The sequence below is a fragment of the Myotis lucifugus genome, unplaced genomic scaffold, assembly GCF_000147115.1.
Source record: "Myotis lucifugus unplaced genomic scaffold, Myoluc2.0 scaffold_272, whole genome shotgun sequence".
NCBI classification, from domain to species: Eukaryota; Metazoa; Chordata; class Mammalia; order Chiroptera; family Vespertilionidae; genus Myotis; species Myotis lucifugus.
In genome coordinates this window covers 996,378-1,020,946 of record NW_005871320.1, presented here as the reverse complement: position 1 = coordinate 1,020,946, position 24,569 = coordinate 996,378, and the positions used below count along the sequence as shown (strand labels likewise).

The window sequence follows — 24,569 nt, the reverse complement described above, 5'->3', positions numbered from 1 at the left end:
CGAACCTACAACCTTAGCCCACTGGGACGATGGTCTAACCAACTGAGCTACCTGGCCAGAGCTTGAGAATGATTCTTTTAACTGTCACAACTTTACTTTAGTATAACTGGGCTCCCAAACACTCTATATTGAGTCCATTTCTTTTTTTTATAATTTATTTTAAAGATTTCTTATTGATTTTTAGAGAGACAGAGAGAAACATCGATCAGCTGCCTCCTGCACACTCCCTAATGAGGATTGAGCCTGCAACCCAGGTATGTGCCCCGACTGAGAATCGAACCAGCAACCTTTCAGTGCATGGGATGATGCCCAACCAACTAATCCACACAAGCCAGGGCTTAAGTCCATTTCTGATATTCATGAGTATTTCTTTTCCATGTATCTTTCTCAGTTCAAACAAATAAACCGTCTTGCTATCTTCAGTTGAGTTTGTGATGATGACGACTGCTGAATTCTCAGCACAAACTCAGATGTGGTTTAGTTCGGAAGCTGCTTTAGTTGGGATTTAGAATCTGCTTCTTTCCACCAGAGTGATTTTATTTTCTGACATAATGAAATGGAACTTGGATGCAGCTGTTGCTAGGTTTTTCAAAATGTGTGATCACAAAAAAAGGCCAGGTTGGATAAGCCACACCTCTGCAAGCCCTTCCTCCAGATTCAGGCCAACTTGGTAACTGTTCTTGGAACCTCCCACAATGCATGATACTGCTGATGGAAAATCCACGTGCCCCAGGATGCACTTCCTGTGCTGTTTCTGCTAGGCAAGTGTTCTTAGAGTGGCTCTCTACAACTTACCAAGAGCTTATCAGATGGACAGAGACTAGTTAAATCAGATTCCTGAGTTTTACATACAGAAAACCCTCAGGAGGATGGTTTCCTATGTGTAAAGTCAAATATATGAATAGCACATCACCTGACTCACACTGTTGGCACCGAAGGAAAAGGACGCCTTCTCTTGCCATATCTCTACCCAGTATCACAACTGACCCTTTTGGGTCTTTTGATGACATAGGATGTTAGTATCTTTTTATACTATTTTCATAATGAACACTGCACTTTTGCATATGCCACTTCACTAAACAGAAAGCTTTAAAATACAGCCTTTAAAAACACTTCTAACAAACAGGATGCTACTCTCACAAGCAGCCCCTGCAGAAAACAGATGACCCTCCAGGTTACATCACCCCTTAAGGTGATAATGGCCTGAAGTTATCTGAATAAATTAGAAGCAGCCCTGCTTACTCCCAGAAAGAAGGGGTCAGAGCAAATTCTCCAAAACCAAAGCCAAATTGTTTTCTAATGGTCAGGAAAAAAAAATCTCCAACTTGCAAACAGGCTAAAGAATGCTCACATATCATTTTGTCATGCTGGAGAGCACTCTGAGATATGTCCACCCAGGATTAGGTGATTCTTCAGGGCTATGTACCTTTGTTTGACTTACTATTTAGCATGGACTAAGATATTTTATAACTCCAGAAGGGCACATGTTAATTTTCGAAAACTGATAGTAATACAAATGAATAGCATTGCTTAGAGATACAAATGATGTCTATTCCAGGGAAAAGACAACACCAAAAATTAGCTTTATGGTTTGTGGTAAACTCACAGCTCAGGCATTATCTTTAAGTAGGACAGTTAACCCTTGAACAGCATGGGTTTGAAGTGCATGAATCCACTTATAGGTGGATTTCCCCCACAATAATACGTAATCTACATGTATTTTCTCTTCCTTCTGATTTTCTTAACATTTCTTCTCTCTAACTTACTTTATTATAAATACACTATTTAATACATATAACATACTAAATGTGTTAATCAAATGTGTGTTACTAGTAAGGCTTCCAGTCAACAGTAGGTTATTGGTAGGTAAGTTTATAGGGAGTCAAAGTTATATGTGGGTTTTTGACTATGCAGGGGCTAGCACCCTTAATTCCCCCTCCCTGGGTTGTTCAAAGGTCACCTATGCTTAACAGAAGGTTTTATGCTTAAGAAAACAGACCATGCAATCTTGGAGAGCCAAGGATGAAGGCCAGCTGATCCACAATTCCAGGGCGTGCTATTCACGAGGGAGTACCGGGGAGGAGAGAAGCCTCTAAACCAGTGGTTCTCAACCTTCCTAATGTCGCGACCCTTTAATACAGTTCCTCATGTTGTGGTGACCCCCAACCATAAAATTATTTTCATTGCTACTTCATAACTAATTTTGCTACTGTTATGAATTGTAATGTAAATATCTGATATGCAGGATGTATTTTCATTGTTACAAATTGAACATAATTAAAGCATAGTGATTAATCACAAAAACAATATGTAATTATATATGTGTTTTCCGATGGTCTTAGGCGACCCCTATGAAAGGGTCGTTTGACTCCCAAAGGGGTCGCGACCCACAGGTTGAGAACCACTGCTCTAAAATTTATGCTGCACTGGACACAGCAAAGACAGTAAAACGCTGCCCCAGGGGCTCTGATTGTGGATTGTCACTAGTAGTTAGCTTAATCTGCAAAGCTAAAAGGCTAAGTAAACCAGACTGAAATTAACTTCCTAAAGCAAATTCTAAAACATCTAGCTTTAGTCAAGATTAGTGTTTCTCAAATTAGGGTCCAAGGACATACTATCAAGAGTCTATGAGGTGAACAACAGGTTTTAAATCCTATCCTTTGACTCTAGTGATCATCTATGCGGACTGATGGTGTGCCTTGTGGCTTTTAGGCCCCTTTCCCAACAGGCTATTGTCAAGGATCACCTTCAACTGTGATTCTGAACCCACCTTCCGTGACAACCACTGAGGGACCACATCCATCTCTGCCAGTGGGCCTGGTATTCATGCTGCTCTAACAAAATGAGCTACCAAGTCAGGGCTCATTAGTTAATTCTTGTATGTGCTTTAGCCGGGAATCGAACCTGCAACCCTGGCATATCAGGACAGTGCTCTAACCAATGGAGCTACCCGGCCAGGGCCACAGGGAATTTTTAATGTTTTTCCAATTGAAGGGGAAATGTTTTTCAAGGTACTCCAAGTGATTGGCCTTTAGAGGGATCCACACATGATGCGCACTGAAGAATCATGGCCCATGAGCCACCTGACAGCAGGGACATTTATGTGTCTTTTTGTTTATGGACACCTAGCAAGGTGGCAGGGAACACAGAACTCTAGGCAAAGCTAAACCAGAGAATCAACAATCCACCTTACAAAGACATACTGTCTTAAGATGAGAATCACATGGTGAAAACCAAGGGGTCAAGAGAGAACATTTAATCCAGTGGTTCTCAACCTTCCTAATGCCGCAACCCTTTAATACAGTTCCTCAGGTTGTGGTGACCCCCAATTTCATTGTTACAAATTGAACATAATTAAAGCATAGTGATTAATCACAAAAACAATATGTAATTATACATGTGTTTTCCGATGGTCTTAGGCGATCCCTGTGAAAGGGTCGTTCGACCCCTAAAGGGGTCGCGACCCACAGGTTGAGAACCGCTGATTTAATCTAACATTTTGTACATGAGGACAAAAGCCACTCAAACGTCAAGATAGAAAATTACTTCAGCACAATAGGTTCAAAATATAAAGCAAAAACCTAAAAGCCACAATTTGCTGTTACATAAATACAATATTAACAAAAACAGTAATTTTAAAATCCAGTTTTGAGCATCTAAGACTACTTTAAAACTGTAGTAGAGCCAGCCAAACTCCAATGGTCAACTTTTCTTTCAATTCTTCCACAAATCAATGAAAGACACCTAACCTACTGTGGCTTTTTCTGCATTTTCCAATAGCTGCCCCATTTTCCATAGCAGGACATCTGGGTGACATCCTGTCCTTCCAGTAATCCAGCTCAGGGGCCACCCATCTGTTGTATGAACCCCAGTTCTAATGTGGATGTGTTACACAGTAATGTGTGCAACTCTGAAGATTGAGGCAAAGTGCCACCCGAGGCAGTCACAGGATTACACAGATGACAGTCAAGGAAACACAGTATGACCCTGGCTGGGTGGCACAGTTGGTTGGAGCATCATCCCATGCACCAAAAGGTTGTGGGTTCAACTCCCTGTCAGGGCATGTATGGGAGGCAACCGATCGATGCTTCTCTATCACATCAATGTTTGTCTCTTTCTCCTTTCTACTCTCTCTAAAATCAATAAGTACATATTCTGGGGTGGGGATTAAAAAAGAAAGAAAGAAAATACAGTGAGTAACTTGTTTAATTAATGCATATTAGAAAAATCCCTTGTGAAAAGTGAATTACTTTGCAAGTGGAAAATTTACTGGGGCAACCACTCCTTTCCAAAACAAAACAAAACAAAACAAAACGAAGATCAGATAGAGGCCACTCTTATACTACTCCTTGTTATAAAGTTGTAGCAATTGTATCCCACCAAATGAGATTTAACTGAAAATCAAAAGCATAGAAGTCAATCTTGTGATAGGAAAGGGAGAATGTTTTCCACTTTCCCTTTGAAGTCCACAAAATGGTTTGAACCCCAGAAATCAGAATACTGTATCCAAAGTCATACTCTGTAGAAGATGCCCCATGTTCCAAGCAAGGCTGGTGTGAGATGTATGGCTCTGTCCTTCTTCCTACTGCCTTTACACTTGTACTGCTGCCAAGTATGAACACAAAGAAGAGACGATGCAGGCAGAGCACCGTCACAACTCTGGCAATACAGTAATAAACAGCATGATCTTCCACAATCATGTTGATAATGTTCATTACATTTTTGAGGTATTCCTACAATACTAAAATGTCATTTAACCTTCAGAGGTTATGCCAAGTATAGGGAATAGCTACCAAGCTTTGCTGACAGTGTCATCCAAAGAAAATGCTACAATTATATTTCTACATGAAGCACATAATTTAAAACTGTATTAGGAAGATGAAAACTAATCTCTGCCCACTCATAAAAGTCACATCACACATTCATGTAAGCAGTTTCACTTATTGGATAAAATGCAAAACCCTCTCTCTGTCACCAATATAAAACTTAATTAGAATTGTAGGCACATCTCTTCATTTACCATATCATGTTACTATTTGACTTTATGATTTAATTAGAACCAAGGCTGTTTTTTTGTTTGTTTGTTTTTGGTTTGTTTGATTTAAGGCTCTAACCATTGTAGAGACATAGAAATTCCCACAATAATAACTGTTAACACTAAAAACGATCCTGTAAAACTGGTGACAAAAGGTCTTCAATGTAAGGTGCCCAACACTTATTTAAGCAGTCAGCACTAGGGAAGCGAGGGCTTCTAAACACGAAATGTGGTTCAGGTTTTCACATCCTTCAACTCTAACCCAGATGGAGCCCACAGATTCAATGGTTTAATTCTCTAAAACAAATGACTCCCCTCTTTATTACTTCAGAATAATTCAGTAGTTAATCCTTTTCCACAGATGGTTTCTAAATACCTCCTCCCAGTATTAGGCATGGCACTGCAGAAAAGGCATTGGAGTACTGCTCTGTTTGGTGACAGAAGACAGTTTTCAGAACCAGCTGAGCAGTTTAGAAGACAATTCAAATTTGTCGCAAGAGGAGAGACCAACACTGACATGCACACCATATCCCGCATACTCAGACCTGACTCAGACCTGTGAGTGACCCTTAGTGGGACACAAACCTGCCAAAGACCAAGTAAGATAGTCCATTAGGTCAATAAGGACCCTTAGGGGTTTAAATACCCTTAATCAAGTCTTGAGGGGGTTGGAGAGGATAGAACCCAATACACCAACTCATGTTACTATCCTAATTATTTAAACCCAGTTTCAGTAAGACTGTTATACTAGTACACAACCTTGCTAATGGGTTTACTATTTGCTTATCCAACTTTTAGTTTTGAAATTCAAGTAATGTGGGGCGGGTTGGGGGGGGGCGGGGTTTGCATCTCGGACAGGTTAGGGCAGTGGTTAACTTCCTTTTTTGTTGTTGTTGTTAATCCTCACCTGAGGATATTTTTCCCATTGATTTTTTTTTAGAGAGTGGAAGGGAAGGGGAGAAGGGGGAGAAACAGATAGAGAAAAACATCAATGTAAGAGAGAACATTGATTGGTTGCCTCTTGCACGTGCCTGGGGATTGAGCCTGCAAATGAGGTACATGCCCTTGACCGGAATTGAACCCACAACCCTTTAGTCCATGGGCTGACACTCTAAGCACTGAGCCAAACTGGCTAGGGCAGTGGTAGGCAAACTGCGGCCCCTTGAGTGTGGCTCTTCCACAAAATACCACGTGCGGGTGCGCACATACAGTGCGACTGAAACTTCGTGGCCACACTCAAGGGGCCAAATAGCCGCATGTGGCTCTCGAGCCGCAGTTTGCCGACCACTGGGCTAAGGCATAGTTAATTTCTTAAAACTGTAACTGAGACTGGGGGGACTCACATCAAGGTACAGTTGATGACATAGGGACTGAGATCTGCCAGTGATTAAATGTCTCTATTTTAGTGTGTGGTGTCTGTGACAATTATTTCTCAGCACATACAATACACTTTGCATTCCAAGTGGCTAAGCTAGTCCTAAATACAATCTGCAGTTGTAGGATGACATACAAAGTTACTTATGTCTTCTCTCCTGATAGCATACTGCTTCCCCTTGCCACCCATAAATAAAAACTTAAACCGAAGGCAGAAATTAGAGATAACTATGATTGAGATAATTGGGTAGAAAGGAGGTTGTTTTAGGTATTTTGAGAACCTAGTATTCTCCCATTAAAAAAAATTTAAGCAAAACAACTCTTTAATAATGAAGTAGAAAGGGTAGTCCAGGTGTTATAAATAAACCTGATTATAAAGTGTCATCTTCCCAAGAGGGGAAGGGGCTAGATATAGCATTGTGAATTTAAGAATGAATAACAAATCCATTTGCCTTGAAGAGCAAATACATAGTTCAGAAAATAACCTGGAGTAAAAAATGTTTTGGAGGTTAATATTTAAAATATTTTCTTAATATTTCAAATTTTGAGTGTCTCGGCAGATCCTATTTATGGTCCTAGATTGAGAAGCAATAACATTAGATCCTTATCACTAGGGGAGATAATTATTTACTTTATGAGGGTAATTAATTTTTTATAGAAAGAGTTTTATCTTATTAGAAGTCATCATTTCAGCAAGAGTACGTCTGCACAAGGATTAGTTTATTAAAATCTCCTTATCAATAGTCTGGTATACTGCTCTTGCTTTAAGGAACACTACCTAAAAACCCAGGGCTGAAGTTTCAACACCATGGTATGCTCCATCCATTCTGGACCATCTCATCTTTGTCAACTATAACACCATTCAAATGGACCTCTATAGTCAGGAACTTTCATGAACGCCTATCTTACCAGGCTATGAAATCCTACAAGTCAGGAGCTGTATTTTATTGAACTCTGAATTATCAGCAACCAGCACAGAGCCTGGCACACAGTAAATGTTCACTAAGTTTAGATAAAGAGGCATGGAACTTCAAAAAATTTCCCTGTGCAAATGTGACTGGCTGATTATCAGTGTGTGCATGGAACATATTCAGTCAGAAACTAAAAGCAAGGTTTAAAACATGCCTTAAGCCCTGGCTGGGTAGCTCAGTTGGTTGGAATGTCGTCCTAATACCAAAAGGTCGCGGGTTCAATTCCTGGTCTGGGCACATACCTAGGTTGCAGGCTCAATCCCCACTCTGGGTGTGTAAGGGAAGCAAGAGATTGGTGTTTCTCTTTCTCCCTAAAAAAAAAATCAATAAATATATCCTAGGGCGAGGATAACAAAACAACAACCCCCCCCGCCCCCTCCCCCACCCTCCCACATGCCTTAAAACCAGGGCAGAAACTGTTTCAGGAACTGAGAAATTACCAAAGATAGTTAATCAGAGCCAACAACTGCTTGAAGCCAAGTAAAATGAATCAAGCACAGCCGATTGCAGTTGCAGAGGCCAAAGCTATGGAAAGTGGGAAAGGTGAGGTGAGCCAAGGAACCAAATGGAACCAGACTCCTTGGGAGAAATAGAAGCCTTATTCTCCCCTTAGCACCCAAATAATGGCAAGCAGCTGTGCACATTTTACAGTCAGACAAGTGCTTTGATCACTGGGTTTGTTTTCTGAGGTAGAATAAATTCTTTACTAGCTTTTGCCCAGATAAAACAATACTGTATTATTAATTTTCAATAAAATGGTAAAATTAGGAAAAGTCATGTTAAGATGAATCACACATTTAGGGGCCACCTTCCATGGGGGAGGTAGAAAAACTAGCATGAAAGTCTCAGGTCTTCCTTTCAAAGTTCCCTGTATGCTGGGGATAGCAGTAAAGAGGCCCATGTCAACTCCACTTAAAAGGATATGTGCAACTAGAGCAGGGGCCTGGGAACAGGAGTAGAGCCTGTTGACTTTACTGATTGGGAAGAAGTGCTTAGGTGGGGAGTGGTGGCTGGAACCCCAAGTAGGTGGCCCCTGACCTGAGCAGTTGCACCATACAAATACCCTTCTGTGTTTGGGTGTCATGGCAGTCTTAGGAACTGTGCCAATTAAGGGGTGGCAGAAGAAGGCAATTGAAAAGAAATAGCCATCTTGACCTCAGTGCCATCTTCTTAGAAACTTCTGCACCGTAAGAACCAAGTAGAGGAAGAAGCACAAAAGAAAGATGAGGCAGATGTCCAAGTAAACTGCTAGCTTCTGCATCCATGGAAGGCACAGGAGCAGAAATAAGGAAAGCCAGGGGCCAAGGACACTGGTACCAATTTTTAGACTGAATGCCTGCTGTCTAGAACTTCTCAATGGGCTCTAGAACATCTATTGCCATCTGATTGCTACACTGGCTCATACAAAAACAGTTCCTTTGGTCCTTGGCGCTGGACCTGTGACATTCTGGATTAGTTCTGTTCTCAGTTATGGCTGAATGTAACATGTGTACAATAAATCATCTTTTCTGCTGGCTTAGCATAAGAAAAATAAGTAAAGAAAACAGCCCGAGATGTAAAAGGTGAATAAAGAATAGTAGGGCTCCAGAAACAAGTATTTAAAAACAAAGACAAAATAAGAAGTATTGGTGAGGATGTGGAAAAATTGGAGACCTTGTGTACTGTTGTTGGGAATATAAAATACCCTATGATCCAGCAATTCCACTTCTGTATACTTATCCCAAAGCATTCAAAGCAGGATCTCAAAGAGATTTTTGTATACCCATATACTCTGTAGCACTACTCACATTAGCCAAGAGGTGGAAGCAACCCAGATGTCCATCAAAAGAATGGATAAAGAATGGATAAATGGTAGGGGTTTTCAAGATGGTGGCAGAGTAGGTAGATCCTTCTTGCACCTCCACCCAGAACCAAACTGGAAATAAAACTAAATTGGGTAACATCTACCCTGAATTACCAACTGAAGACTAGCTGAAGAGGTGACTTTTAACAAGGAAGGGCAGAAACCACCTGGAGAATGATAGGAAGGGCAGGATCATGAGAAGGGAAGGCCTGCTCCCATGGGCGGCAGGCCAAGGGTGAGGAGTGAGCCCTGGACCCTGACTGGGCTCCCTAGCCGGGAGTGTCAGAGCCAGAAACAGCTGCCCACATAGCATGCAGCCCTGAAGGGGGCTTCTATCTGCCAAAGACAAAGCCACTTTATTTATTTATTTATTTATTTATTTATTTACTTATTTATATTTTTAAAATATATTTTTATTGATTTCAGAGAGTAAAGGAGAGGGAGAGAGAGAAACATCAATGATGAGAGAGAATCATTGATTGGCTGCCTCCTGAACACCCCCCACTGGGGGCCGAGCCCGCAACCTGGGCATGTGCCCTTGACCGGAATCGAACTCGGGACCCTTCAGTCCACAGGCTGACATTCTATCCACTGAGCCAAACCAGCTAGGGCAAAGCCAGTCTTTTTTAAAGGGCCAGAGCACAGGATTTTCATTCACAGCCACTCAACATGGGCTTTGCCAGAGGGAGGGCAGTGCAGACTAGAGTCACCTAATAAGAGTCTGGGGTGGGAGGCACTGGGAAGAGACGTGGAAGACCAGCTGACAGGATTCCCCGCCCCACCCCCCCTCAAGCAGCCATTTTTCCTGAGGCACAAGCCCCTCCCTGCAGCAGCAGCCGGGGAAAGCGTGTCCAACACTGCTAAGGAGGCTGCAGCAGAGGACAAGACTATGGGTTTGGCCAGACTATAGGGGCGTCAGTGATGGGCTTGGGGTGAGGCCATTCCCCCACTTCCTGGGAACCTGACTGGCGTTTGTTTGCCCCTCGCAGAACAGCTTACTTCAGACCGCAAAGAGCTGCCTCCGAGGGGCTCCACCCTACCACAGGTAGGGAAATATAATGGGACACACTCAGATGTATGGCTCTGAGATGGGGAACACACCCATCATCTTCCCTGAACAGCACCTCACCCTCACCCTCATAGGAGATTCAGAAGTCTGATCCTCCTGATTCTGCCAAAAGCCCTTTCAGAAACAGCCTTTTGATAGCTGGCTGGCAGGCAGAGGCCAATCCTGAGGTATACTAGGAAGTTTGCTGACATGCCCTGGGGCCCCATGCTGCTAAAAAGCAGCCTTGGTCCCTTCTTTGCATAGCCAAGCCCACAGGAGACAGCCACAAACTGTGGATCGCTTGAAGCTCTGAACATGTCACCGAGAGCCAAACGTGGACAGCTTCTGACATTGGCTAGTACCACCCGGGAGGCCTGAAGGCTGCATACAAGAATCAGCCTCAGTCAACATAAGAATAGGATCCAAAGGGAGATCCCAGAAGGCACTAAATTCTGCTGAGATGAATTCCACTTTGTGGATGTTTTTTCATTATTCTATTTATTTTTTCTTTTTCATTACTCTATTATTTTTTCTCTCATATCTCTTATTTTTCTCTTCCCTTTTCTTATTGCTTTTTCTTTCTCCTTTTTACCTTTTCTTAGTTTATCCTTTTTCCCCCTTTTCATACTGTCTTCCTCTTTCTTTACTGTTTTCCTTTTCCTATTTTTTATTCTTATATTTTCTCTCCCTTCTTTCTTTTCCTATGCTTTTTTTTTTACCCCATTTTCTTTTTCCTATTATTATTCTTATTCTCTTTTTCATTTTCTAATTCTCCTTTCTTTCGTGGTTGCTTTTGCTGTTGTTGGGTTCTGTTGTAAGCTGTTGTTTTGCTTCTTGTATTGTTTTGTTTTGCCAGCACCTGTACAACAGCGTGGACAATGTGGCTGGGGTTAAGCCTCACAGTCAGCCAGCCTGAGGGTTGATTCCTCACACAAAAGGGACAACAATTAAGAACAAATTATAAGAGGAGAGCCCAAATAATCCACAAAAGGGACATTCTTAGAGCATCCAGCTCAGGAGATAAGAGGAATCTGCATCATTGGATTCCACAGGATACTTACTACATAAGTTCACCCCACAAAGACTCTGAGTCACAACATTTCTATCTAATACACAAAAATGAACAAAGAGACAGGTAAATGTGGAGACAAAGAAACAATGTACAAATGAAAGAAAAAGAGTAATCTCCAGAAAAAAGAACTAAATTAAATGAAGGCAGGCAATTTACCAGATATAGAGTTCAAAGTAATAGTTATAAAGATACTCAAGGAGCTTAATAGAAACTATAAGGAACTTAGTAGTAACATCTTAATTTACATCAGAATGAAAAAAGACATATAAATCATGAACAAGAACCAACCAGAAATGAAGAATACCGTATCTGACATCAAGAATACACTGGAGCCCTAACCGGTTTGGCTCAGTAGATAGAGCGTCGGCCTGCGGACTGAAGGGTCCCAGGTTCGATTCCGGCCAAGGGCATGTACCTTGGTTGCGGGTACATACCCAATAGGGAGTGTGCTGGAGGCAGCTGATCGATGTTTCTCTCTCTCATCGATGTTTCTAACTCTCTATCCCTCTCCCTTCATCTCTGTAAAAAATCAATAAAATATATTAAAAAAAAAAAAAAAAAGAATACACTGGAAGGTACTGGCCAATGTGGCTCAGTGGTTCAAGCATTGGCCATGCACTAAAGGGTGGTGGGTTCAATTCCCAGTCGGGGCACATCTGGGAGGAAACTGTTTGAAGTTTCTCTCTCACACTGATGTTTCTCTCTCTCTCTCTCTCTCTCTCTCTCTCTCTCTCTCATCAATGAGGGGGGAAAATGTCTTCAGGTGAGGATAAAAAAAAAAAAGAATACATTGGAAGGAATTAAAAGTAGTCTGGATAAAGCAGAGGCTCGAATCAACAATTTGAAAGATAAGGTAGTAAAAAAACACCTAATTGGAGCAATAACAACAGCAACAACAAAAGAATTTAAAACAGGAATAATTTAACACTTGGAGTGCGGGAAACGAGTTAAGTCGGCTCGCGTGAATTGCGCGTACTCCGCGGGAGCCGTCTTTAACTCGGTTCATATAGATTTGCGGTGGAGTGCGGGAAACGTGTAAACTCGGGCTGATTGTAACTGCGTATTACCAAATATTTGTTTGTAATCCACCCTTTTGGTGGATGGAACAAAACCAAAAGACAGAGCCATCTTATATTTTGGCGGGAAATTCACCCGCACTCCATGAAATGGGACACCATGAAATGTAACAATACCTGCATCATAGGGGTGCCTAAGGAAGAAGAAAGTGAGCAAGGGATAGAAAACCTATTTGAACAAACAAATAAAATTCTCTAACCTAGTGAAGGAAAAGGTTACACAAGTTCAGGAAACACAGGGAGTCCCCAATCAAGATGAATGCAAAGAGACCCACAACAAGACACATCATAATTAAAATGGCAAAGGTTAAAGACAAAGAGAGATTCTTAATGGCAAGAAGAGAGTAACAGTTATTTATTTAAAAGGGAGTTCCCAAAAGGCTGTCAGCTGATTTTTCAACAGAAACACTTCAGGCCAGAAGAGATTGGCATGAGGTATTCAAAGTAATGAAAAGCAAAATCCTGAAACCAAGACTACTTTATCCAGCAAGGCTATCATTTAAAATTGAAGCTGAGCCCTGACTGGTTTGGCTCAGTAGATAGAGCGTCGGCCTCCGGACTGAAAGGTCCCAGGTTCGATTCCAGTCAAGGGCATGTACCTTGGTTGCGGGCACATCCCCAGTGAGGGGGTGTGCAGGAGGCAGCTGATCGATGTTTCTCTCTCATCGATGTTTCTAACTCTCTATCCCTCTCCCTTCCTTTCTGTAAAAAAAAAAATCAATAAAATATATTTAAAATAAAAAATGGGCAAAGGATCTGAATAGACACTTCTCCAAAGAGAACATAGAGATGGCCAATAGATATGTGAGAAAACACTCAAGGTCACTAATCATCAGAAAGATGCAAATTAAAACCACAATTCTCACACCTGTCAGAATGTCTACTATCAATAAAACGTCGAAGATGTGGAGGAAAGGGAATCCTAGTGCAATGTTGGTGGAAATGCAGACTGGTGCAGCCACTGTAGAAAATAGTATGGAGTTTCCTCAAAAAGTAAAAAATGTGCCCTGACCGGTGCTGATCAATGGTTAGAGCACTGCCCTGCACACTGAAGGGTTGCAGGTTCGATTCCCGGCTAAGGGCACGTACCATGGTTGCGGGTTCACGTCCCACCCCTGGTTGGGGTGTGTGAGGGAGGCAACCAGTCAATGTGTCTATCTTAGATCTCATCCCCCCCCCCCCCACTCTCTCTAAAAGTAATGGGAAAAAATATCCTCCAGTGAGGATTAACCAAAAACAAACAAACAAAAATCTGCCTTTTGATTCATCAATCCCACTTCTGGGATTATATCCTAAAAACCCTGAAACACCAATCAGAAAGAATATATGCACCCTTATAGCAGCTTTATTTATAACTAGAGGCCTGTTGCATGAAGAGATTTGTGCAATAAGCCTTCCCTTCCCTTGGCTGCTGGCACCGGTTTGCCTCTGGCACCCGGGACCCAGGCCTTCGCTCTGGTTGGGCTCCGGCCAGCCCCGGAGCCATCAGGCTTCACTCCGCCCCTTGGAGCCTACGTATGCAAATTAACCACCATCTTTGTTGGGTTAATTTGCATACTCTCCTGATTGGCTGGTTAGCATAGCAAAGGTACGGTCAATTTACATGTTTGTCTATTATTAGGTAAGATAGCCAAGATCTTGAAACAGCCCAGGTGCCCACCAGCAGATGATGGATAAAAGAGCAGTGGTACATTTACACAATAGAATATTATGCTGCTATAAGAAAGAAGGAACCCTTTGCAGCAGTATGCATGGACCTGGAGATGATTATGCTAAGTGAAATAAGCCAGAGAAAGAAAAATACTGTATGACCTCACTAATAAGTGGAATCTAATGAACAAAATAAACTGACAAACAAAATAGAACCAGAGGCACGGATACATGGAACAGATTGACAAATGACAGAGGGGAGGGTGGTGAGGGGGCTGGAGAGAGGAAGGTGAAGGGATTAATAACTAAAGAACATATATACATGCATATCCCATGGACACAGACAATAGTGTTGTGAAGGTCATGGGAGGGGGATTGGGTAGAGGTGGGCAAAGGGAGGGTAATGGGGGACATCTGCAATAGTGTCAACAATAAAAAATTTAAATTAAAAAGAAAAGAAATGTAGTATATTCATACCATGAAATACATATGCAGCCTTAAAAAGGAAATCCTGTCATAGGCTACACAACATGGATGAACCTCAAAACATTATGCTAAGAGAAATAAGCCATTCACAAAAGGAGAATACTATTTAAATCTACTCATATAAGGCATCTAAAGTTCTGAAATCACAGAAACAAAGAACAGTGGTTGCCAAGGGCTGGGAAGTGGGAAGGGCATCAGTGTTTAATAGACACTGAGTTTCAGCTTTGTAAAATGAAAAAGTTCTAGAAATCTGTTATACACAAAGTAAATGTACTTGAACATTCTGTACTATACTCAAAATGTTTAAGATGGTAAACTTAATGTATGTGCTTGTTACAATGAAAAATGAAAACAAAACAAAAACAAAGACGTGGTGAATTATAATACATGTGGCTGGGAGTGACCTGTTCTGATAAAGACTGAAGTACCAGATTTAGTGATTAGGAGGTGATCAGGGACCAAGGTATTGAATACTGGAGAATGATTTAGGACAGGAGCCAGACTGAAGAGTGAGTAGGAAAAGAAAAGAGAAAGCAACTGTGAACCATATTCTCCATAAGTCTTGCCTATAAGAAAAGTGAGAATATGGTGAAAACAAGTTTTTTAAAAAGGAGAACCCTGAGAAAAGGGGGCTATTGAATTCTAGTCCCTTCACTTCTTTCAGCCTAGCGTTATCAGTAAAATGGGCATTCCTTAAGAGTAGCAGGTATAGTGACTAACGACAGATTGATGTAATGAGTCTAGCACAATGCAGGGACACAATAAACACAATAGTATTAGAGATGAGGTTGTCATGGGGTGACTCAGAAGCCCAAGTCTTTGAGGAATGCTGAAATAGGACCACGAGGCTGGTCAATCAGACAGTAACAAGCAGGGAGAAAAGTCAGAAAACAAGCCTCAACAAGGGACTTCATATGAGCCTGGAAGAGGCTGGCTTTCACTTTCCCTGCCATCATCTGGAGATGAGTATTCTACTCCAGAGGCTGTGAGGGAAAGAGGAGGCCTGTGGTACAGGTTTCTGATTTCAGTGAAGGTAGGAAGGTGAACGGGAAGTCCTCTTGCAGGAGGTTGAGAATGTCACAGAATTTGATGAGGACACAGCTATAAAGGCTACAGGTGCACTACTATGTTGGGGGGCAGATGAGAAGGGGGAAGAAGCCAGCCCAACTAGGAAAAATTACAGAAAAAGACTTCAGAGACTGTAGTTTGGGGGTAACAACAGCAAATGCACAGAATCACACACTGAGCTAATTTCTGTCTCCAAATGACCAAGTGCCCAAGACAGTGGCAAGGCTCTACTGCTCTGAAACTCATTCTGGTGATACTGAGCTCTACAGTGAACAAATCTGGGTGAGGGGCCTAGTGATTATCTATAAAGTTGCCTGCTGGATATTGCCATACAGCAAAAGTATTCACTGATATATTAAAAGGGTTTTCTGCACCATTAATCGACAGATGTTTTCTTCAGTTTTTCCAGCTGGAAGAATCATATGTCATTCCATATTTGCATGCAAGCTCAAAACTTGCCCTAGCTCTTGTTTTCTTTGCAAGTTCTTCCAATTACCCCCAAAATCTTCTGTTCACAGTTTTTAGAAAATAGCAATAATGAAAGTAGAATAACAGAAATTCCTCCAGCAACTCCTTCATTCCCACACAAGTGTTAATTAAGTACCAATTACATATGAACAATTGGACTAGACCAGGGGTCCTCAAACTACGGCCCGCGGGCCACATGCAAATACAAATATTGTATTTGTTCCCGTTTTGTTTTTTTACTTCAAAATAAGATATGTGCAGTGTGCATAGGAATTTGTTCATAGTTTTTTTTAAACTATAGTCCGGCCCTCCAACGGTCTGAGGGACAGTGAACTGGACCCCTGTTTAAAAAGTTTGAGGACCCCTGGACTAGACAATATAGAAGATTCTACAGGAGAAGATTAAAATGTTTGCCACGGTGCTTTCCCATTTTACCATGTAAAGTATTGTGTTTGTCCACCATTCTGGATATTTCTCTGCATCTTTTCCACCAGCATTTACTCTCTCAGAGGGAATAAACTCTCTTCCCTTCAGTACAAGTGTCCAAGCCACCTTGGAGAATTTGACTCCTTAGTGCCTTCTTTCAAGAGGTTTCTGATAATTTGAGTTTTTAAATAGCCTTTCTTCATTTGTAATTTAAAATGTGACTGAGCCCTAACCAGTTTGGCTCAATGGATAGAGCGTCAGCCTGCGGACTGAAGGGCCCCGGGTTCGATTCCGGCCAAGGGCATGTACCTTGGTTGCGGGCACATCCCCAGTAGGAGGTGTGCAGGAGGCAGCTGATCGATGTTTCTCTCTCATCAATGTTTCTAACTCTCTATCCCTCTCCCTTCCTCTCTGTGAAAAAAATCAATAAAATATATATAAAAATAAAAAAATAAAATGTGACTGACTTGGAAGAGCACCCAACTTAGACTCAAAAACAGGAAGTGAAAAGACAAATATGAGTTCAGTCTCATGGTGAGCAACATCTGGGGCACAAGTGTGGTATGAGATGATTATATACAGTTTGAGAGGACTACCCCAAAGCTGAAACATGACAAAATTGGAAATTATTACTATATTAGAGGCCTGGTGCACGGATTTGTGCACCGGTGGGGTCCCTTAGCATAGCCTGCAGGGATCGGGCCGAAACCGGTGCCTGCCGCTCCTGTTCATCCTGGCCCTGCTGTGCCTGTTGCTGCCACTGCTCAGTAGGCTCGCTGCCGCTCCGCTGCAGTTTCTGGGCTGCAGCAGCCAGCCGTGAGCCCTGCGTCTGGCACCCGCCGGTCAGCTGAGCGGCGCTCCCACTGTGGGAGCACACTGACCACCAGGGGGCAGCTCCTGCGTTGAGTGTCTACCCCCTGGTGGCCAGTGCGCATCATAGCGACCGATCAACCGGTCGTTCAGTAGCTTTAGGTTTTTATATATATAGATTGTATATAAAAACAAAAGTTGTTTATGGAGAGAGCTCTCTTATTTCTATTATTACTTAAGAATAAGGAAAACTAAGGGACTACATTAATATAGTTGTCATTAATGAAGTATCTCAATTGTTTATCTCAAATATATTAAAGAGGATTTGTTTGAAGATTTTTAATAAAAAATGTAAAAGAATTATTTCTTTTTTAGGATTAAATTATTAAGCAATTCAAAGAATAACAGAAGATAGGTGTATCACTTAAGTTTTAACATTTCTCATATTTCTGAGTGAAGCAATATATTCAACCTTAAATCTTTGTTTAATATTTAAAAGTTAAAAATTAAGTATACAAACACACAGTTATTCTGTAAAAATAATCATATGTGTTAAAATTCTCCAGAAACATTTACTTTTTTGGCTAACAGATATTTTAATATCTGCTGTATTTGGTGGCAAAAATATCCCTCACAGTCGATTAATATTTTATATAGATGGTTCATTTCCCAATGATGCCATGAGGATTTGTTTTAATTCGTTTTTGAAATACTCATTAGTTTTCTTATATAGCTCTACAATTAATATGGAAAGTAAAACCAAACAACTGCTTTAAAAATTTTAAAATGAAGCTAACATAGCTTCAGTACTGCCTGTCATCCAGGAAAGATGCACCCTGAGAGCTAGTAAGGGGTTTTCTGGAATGTTCCCGTGCTTCTGGCCCACATACTTTGTCATTTCAATAGCGTTTTCCCTTCCTATGTTAGTGTGACCCAGTGATAAGGCTACAAAGACTCATTACCATCCTTGTCTTTAGAGAGCACCTTGTCTTTAGTGAGCAATGGAATCATTACTTCTACAAACATTTGCAGAGCACCTACTATGCGCAGGCACTACTCTAGACAGTAAGAGTTAGTCCTGGCAAAACAAAATTCCTTCATGGAGCTTACACTCCAATTGAGGGAACAACAAAATCAACTTCCTAAAAAGGGGAGGGGTGCGGGGAAGCAAAGGCCTTTGGTAGGTGCCAAGTTGTCTAAGCAAGACACCACTTGTTTTTGGCTTCGCATTTCTTTCAGGAAGGACACTCCAACTGCAGGCTCCTGAGGGTGTAGATGCTGGTTCTTTTCTTTTTTAGTCTGCAAACCTGATTTCGATCATGGCCATCGGGGATATCATTTACCACTGCCCTAACAACATTCCTGAGTGGCTTCCATGCTTCCTCTCTTGTAAGTAGAGTATATAGGACTCAGGGCCAGGAGAGAAGGGCCTTGGAAACAGTGTTATTCCAACCCCAAATACCTAACTCCATAGAACAAGATAAAAATAATGTAAGATTTTATGCTTTCACATCCCTCGTTGTTCTAACCATAGCCATCCTTAAGGACATTTAATTTTTTTATATGGGAAGAGTAATAAACATAGAAGTCAGCAGCTCCTTATTTAAATAGAGGCCAGCATACTTATTATACACAAAACTGAAGGCTTTTGCAGAGGGCAGTTAACCCTGCGTAAATGTGGTGAAAGAATAATGTCAAAAACTTAGGGGTCAAAAGTTTGGAAAATCATGACATCCCCCCCCCCCCCAAAGGTAGGTACATAGAACTTTTGTACACAATCAAGGCGGAACCACATGTCTTCTAAAGCCTTTTTTGTCCCCTTGCCCACCACATCCCCACAAAATACTGCCCAGGACTGTGGCTTCCTAGAGCAGAGGTTAGGAAACCTTTTCCGTAAAGAGTCAGGTAAATTTTTCAGTTCTGCAGCTATAAGGTCTCTGTCACAGTGATTCAACTCTATCTCTGTGACTGGAAAGCAGCCACAGACCATAAGTGAACAAATGACTATGGCTGTGTTCCAATAGAACTTTATTTATGAACACAAATTTGAATTTCTTATATTTTCACGTGTCATGAAATATAATTCCATTTATTTTTTTCAAATATTATAAAAACCATTATTAGCTTGTAGGCCCTACCAAAACAAATGGTGCAATGGGTTTGGCCGCAGGCTATAGTTTGTCAACCCCTGTCCCAGAGGGTCACAGCAGGGGCCCAGTCCTTATTTGAAGTCAGAGCCCAGCACAGGGCCTGACCCTAAATAATCAATCAAGAGGTAGATGTTCCTTTGTCCTGTGGAGGCTTGCTTGCAATGTTGAGAAAAACTAGGGAGTAGAAATTGAGAAATGCTCTGATTCCATATCTGCTCTTAGTTCTGTCTGAACATCACACTCTCTCTGGACTCGACTTCCCTATCTGTAGAATAAAGCATACTATTAGCTGCTTTATAAAGTATCTTCTACCTCTGAACTCCTATGGTCCTTCATTTGCAACAAAGTAAGAGAAAACTATACTCACAAACAGGTCAAAAATACAAGGTCAACTCTAAATGAGCTCACGCAAGTTCCTTTACACAGGTGAAGGCAAAAGTTTTGGAATAGGGAAGAGGTGCTGCATTTGGGGAAAGTGTGTATCTGAAAATCACTAGCAAGATGGCAACTTACTGTCCAAAGGGAAACCCCATATTTCAACATACCTCTTCACTGTTACACAAGGGCCTAAGCCAAAACTTGTTGGATGCACCACAGTAAGATGGTTAGAGTAGTATATTAGATGAATTTTCTTTAGAGAAAAACAGCTCCCCTAAGCAAACTGGGATCATTTCATTTTGTTGTACATTATCTACTTAGTGTTACTTGAGGGAGACACACAGGTAAGGAAAGGGAATGGCAGGAGTACTGACTTGGAGAGAGAGAGAGTGAGAACGGTAGGTGAGGGCCCAGCAGAGAAACTTAGGAGCACATCTGCTAACTAAGGCAATGGTGTTAACATCAGATAGGCAACTGGAGTCCCTTTTCCTATTCAAGAATAATTGGGGCCCTAACTGGTTTGGCTCAGTGGATAGAGTGTCGGCCTTCGGACTCAAGGGTCCCAGGTTCGATTCCGGTCAAGGGCATGTACCTTGGTTGCAGGCACATCCCCAGTAGGGGGTGTGCAGGAGGCAGCTGATCGATGTTTCTCTCTCATCGATGCTTCTAACTTTCTATCCCTCTCCCTTCCTCTGTAAAAAATCAATAAAATATATTTTAAAAAAAAAAGAATAATTGGGAACTCTCAAAAGGCAGGATACAGGCGAGCAATTAGAAATCTATGGAAGGTAAGAAATCACCAGGACCTAAAGTGAGGGAGGACGAGTGGGGCTTACTATCAGAGAAACACTTAATAGAATCTAAACAAATTGGTAGCTATCTAGGCATGGGAAAGTGGAGGGAAGGAAACGGTCTGCTGTCTTAGGAGATGGGGAGATCATGGTATAACCAATTAGGGTGCAGAATTCAAGAGTAGGGGTACTAGGTAAACCCTCACTGAAAGGCATTTCTGATTATTAAATGGGTTAGCATAATAAGGATCATGACTTCTAATCAACACTGGTTATACTTAGATTCTTTTTTTTTTTTGGTGCCCGTGACCGGAATCGAACCTGGGACCCTTGAGTCCACAGGCCAACACTCTATCCACTGAGCCAAACCAGTCAGGGCTATACTTAGATTCTTAACATGAGACTCAGTGTCTAAGATGTATAAAGGTAGGTGGCTTCAGAATAAAACTTCTTGTAAAACAAATACCAACATTAACCTATTTAGAGTGAGACGCTGTTTAATGCAAGTCAATGTGATGGTAGTTTGTGGGTGCCAAATTAAATAGACTCGCCAGTTCTGATTATGAGAGAAGTGCCAAAGGCTTCAAGAAAAGAGAAGCTGGCAAACTCTCTCAACGGTTAATCAGACATCTGTTACAGACTCTGCAGATTCCTTGCCATCTAGAGTAGGACAGACACAGAAGGAAGGAGCACCCACACCCCTTTGAAAAATCACCACACATGCTGAGTTAACAGTCCATGGCCATTGACAGGGACAACAACCGCTGAGCTGCTCACCTAGATACTCACCTTTTCCATTAACAGCCAATCCCGTGGCCATGGCTGCAGTCACGGAGCCAGACACCTGAGGCACTAGTGGGTGTATTCGGGGCCTGCTCCCCATTCTAGCTCGCTCTGCACCAGGGCCCAATAAAGCTCCGACTGGCTTTTCAGCTGCCACTTCTGGTGCCACCGTGTCCTCCTGACCCTGCTCAACGGGGTCCAGTTTCTCGGGGCTCTCACTCTGAAAGCCATCCACTGTGGTCCTGCTCTTAATGGGACTCTTAGGCACAAGTATCTTTATACCTGATTTTGCTAAGTCCATATTCTTTCGGTTCGAGAGAGATGGAGTTGTGTTTTTCCTGAACTTCTGGCTGGCAGCAAATAACTGACTATTTTTGGACTCAGTGTCTTTGCCGATCACTAGTGATTTAGGAGTGGTCTTAGAAAAGTTGCTGTTGGTGGATCTGGAAATCTGTTTCCTGGCATTGTTTGGAGAGGTTCTATTTGTTCTGGTTAATGTGCTTTCTTTCTGCTTTTCAGTGTGGCGTCTGTTAAAATCATGAATATATTCCTCACAGTTCACAAGATGCTGTTCTGGTTCCCATGTGTCATCCTCACTGTCGTAGCCTTTCCACCGAACCAAATATTCTGTCTTCCCTTTTTTGTTTTTCCTTTTGTCAACAATGCTTTCTACCTGTTTATAAAAGAAAAGAAAAAATGTATAAACATAATATCTAAAAAATACAAGCTTAATAATATCAAAAATAATAAAAACCAAACAATGAAAATGATCTTCTCTTCCCTAAATCAAATCATCTGAAAACAGAAAAGTAACAGAACATATGTAATTTTTGCAATTTCCTTGAAATTAAGTCAAACAAAATAGAATAATATTCGTCCATAGTCTTTTGCCTGGTCATCCTTAAGTTACCAACAGCAGGCACTCAAGCAATAAATTGGCTGTGGTAAATGCACAAACCTATGAAGGGCTAAGAGCCTCTAAGGTGTGGAACTGGCTCACAGAGGAAACATTATTGCACTCCAAGTATCCTTTAGAAACACTCAGTGAAAATTAAAAAGGTTAACAGAAAACATAATGCTTTACTGGTAATAAAACAATCTAGAATGGTTAGGTTATTTACCTTCAAATCTTGGTTTTAACTAATTTTACGCTATCATCTTTAAAGGAAGATGCTGTTAATCTTTGAACTGATGATCAATATATACCGTATCAAATTTATACCTTTCCATAAAACATTATTACTGTGACAAATTCTACTACCTTAACATCCTAAATGTAAATGGGAAATCTTCTATGACTCACATGAACAAAATATACTTGACATAATGTCCTCCATGTTATTGGAGAAATATTTAGAATCTCGTTACCTCTCCAGTTAACATAAAAACCATGGGCCTACTTCCCCAATGGCAGCATGTACCTCCATACCTTGTAAGTAGAGGGCTACAGTCATACAGCTATTTAATTAAGGACACAAAGCTCTAAGCCTATCAGTTATCATGAACATCAATAACTTCCTGGCAAAGTATAGGTCAGATGACATAATAGTGTATTTAGTTCCAAAACAACAGAGGCTAATTGAATACAACCACAGACACTTTTGGAGAATGGGAAAATAACCCACCCCATCATTTCCCCTACTCTCAATCCCCCCCCACTCAAATATATTTTCCTGGATTTAGAGAATTAGAGCCCTTAACTATAGAAAAGCCTAAAATTAAATCACATGGTTGCTCCCGTTCAAAAAGGATTAAGGGTAAAGAAAGGCCTTTTTTAGCAGATGGCAGATTGCATGCCTAAAAGATCTCCACAGAGCTGATAAGTAATCCCAGATCTGCATATGTAAGTCCACACAATTCATAATGTAGCATGGAGAGCTTTGAAAATGCCCCCCCCCCCCCCACTCTGCCCGCTCCTTTGCTTGTGAAGAACTATGTATAAAGGCAAAAGTATTTCAACTTAAGTAAAAAACGTACTTCTGGAAAATTCCATGTAAATCAGTTTCGTGGTAGAAAAAATTTAGTAAGTTTTAAATACAAGGGGTAAAGAGACTGTCCTAAGACAAAAGTATGTTTAATAGTAATTTTTTTTCTAAATCAATTACCATTCCAGAAACATAAGTACAGTAAACCAGAGGACCCCATTTCCCTTCCTTCCATTTCCTTAAAGCTAAAGCAGGGGGCTGATGAAGCAGGGTAAGTGTCTTTGGAATGTACCCCTGGAACCTTCTTTTGCCAGTCCCCTCCCCCGCACCAGTTCTGCCTCTCTCTCAGGAAACCTACAGGAGGTACAACAGGAATCAGTTTAGCAGCTGCAGTGGGTATATGTGCTGTGTTTTCTGTATACTCAGTGGCCAGCTTTGTTTAGACACTGAAAGAAGGCAGTAACAGGGGAAATACTAGATCAGGGGTTGGTAAACATTATGTAAAGGACCACATGGGCCATGTGGTCTGCCAGCTACTCAACTCTGCCACTGTAGCACCAAAGCAGCCACAAACAACACGTGAATGAGGTGGTATTAAACAAACAAACGAACATACACACATACATACACACACCCAAAAAACTATTTATGGACACTAAAATTAGGATCTTGCAATTTTCATGTGTCAAAAAATATTACTACTTTTGTGTGTTTTTTTTTCAACGATTAACAATCACGACAGGCCTCTAATACCAACTTCAGACTAAACTGGGGACATGAACATCCCCCCCCACCCTGCAACCCCGCTTCAATACAAGGACATATGTCCTCCTTCTTTGAAAGCTTAAACAGAAAGTCCTGTTGATTCCTACTCTGAGTTGCTAAAATAAATTAATCTCCCACAAAAAGGTATCACCTGAATTCCACAAAATGTTTTACTGGCATATTAAGCCTAAAATTATTTCCAACAATTATAGTTGTGAGGGAGGAAAACCACAAGAGACATACATAAATAAATCTTTTTTCAGGTTTCCAGTCCCTTCCCCTTAAGTTCTCCCTCTTCCTGACAATGTAACTTTCTGAAAAACAGTATCAACAAACTGTCTTTCTCAAAGTATATAATGCAGGGTTCCACTTCTAGTTACAGAATTTCAATGCAAAGAACTTTATACAAAACCAGGTCTTCACAGAAGTACAGAATTGCAGATAATTACT

At 41.3% G+C, this 24,569-nt stretch overlaps 1 protein-coding gene across 2 annotated transcripts in view; it reads right to left on the bottom strand.

Moving 5' to 3' along the window:
- The window catches only part of CDYL (chromodomain Y like), a 235,400-nt gene that overhangs the window by 75,283 nt on the left and 135,548 nt on the right, over nucleotides 1–24,569 (bottom strand). For both annotated transcript variants that reach the window (XM_023763006.1, XM_023763005.1), the window contains exon 2: nucleotides 21,436–22,102. In XM_023763006.1, the coding sequence (XP_023618774.1) occupies nucleotides 21,436–22,102 (667 nt within the window). The remainder of the gene's footprint in view (nucleotides 1–21,435; nucleotides 22,103–24,569) is intronic.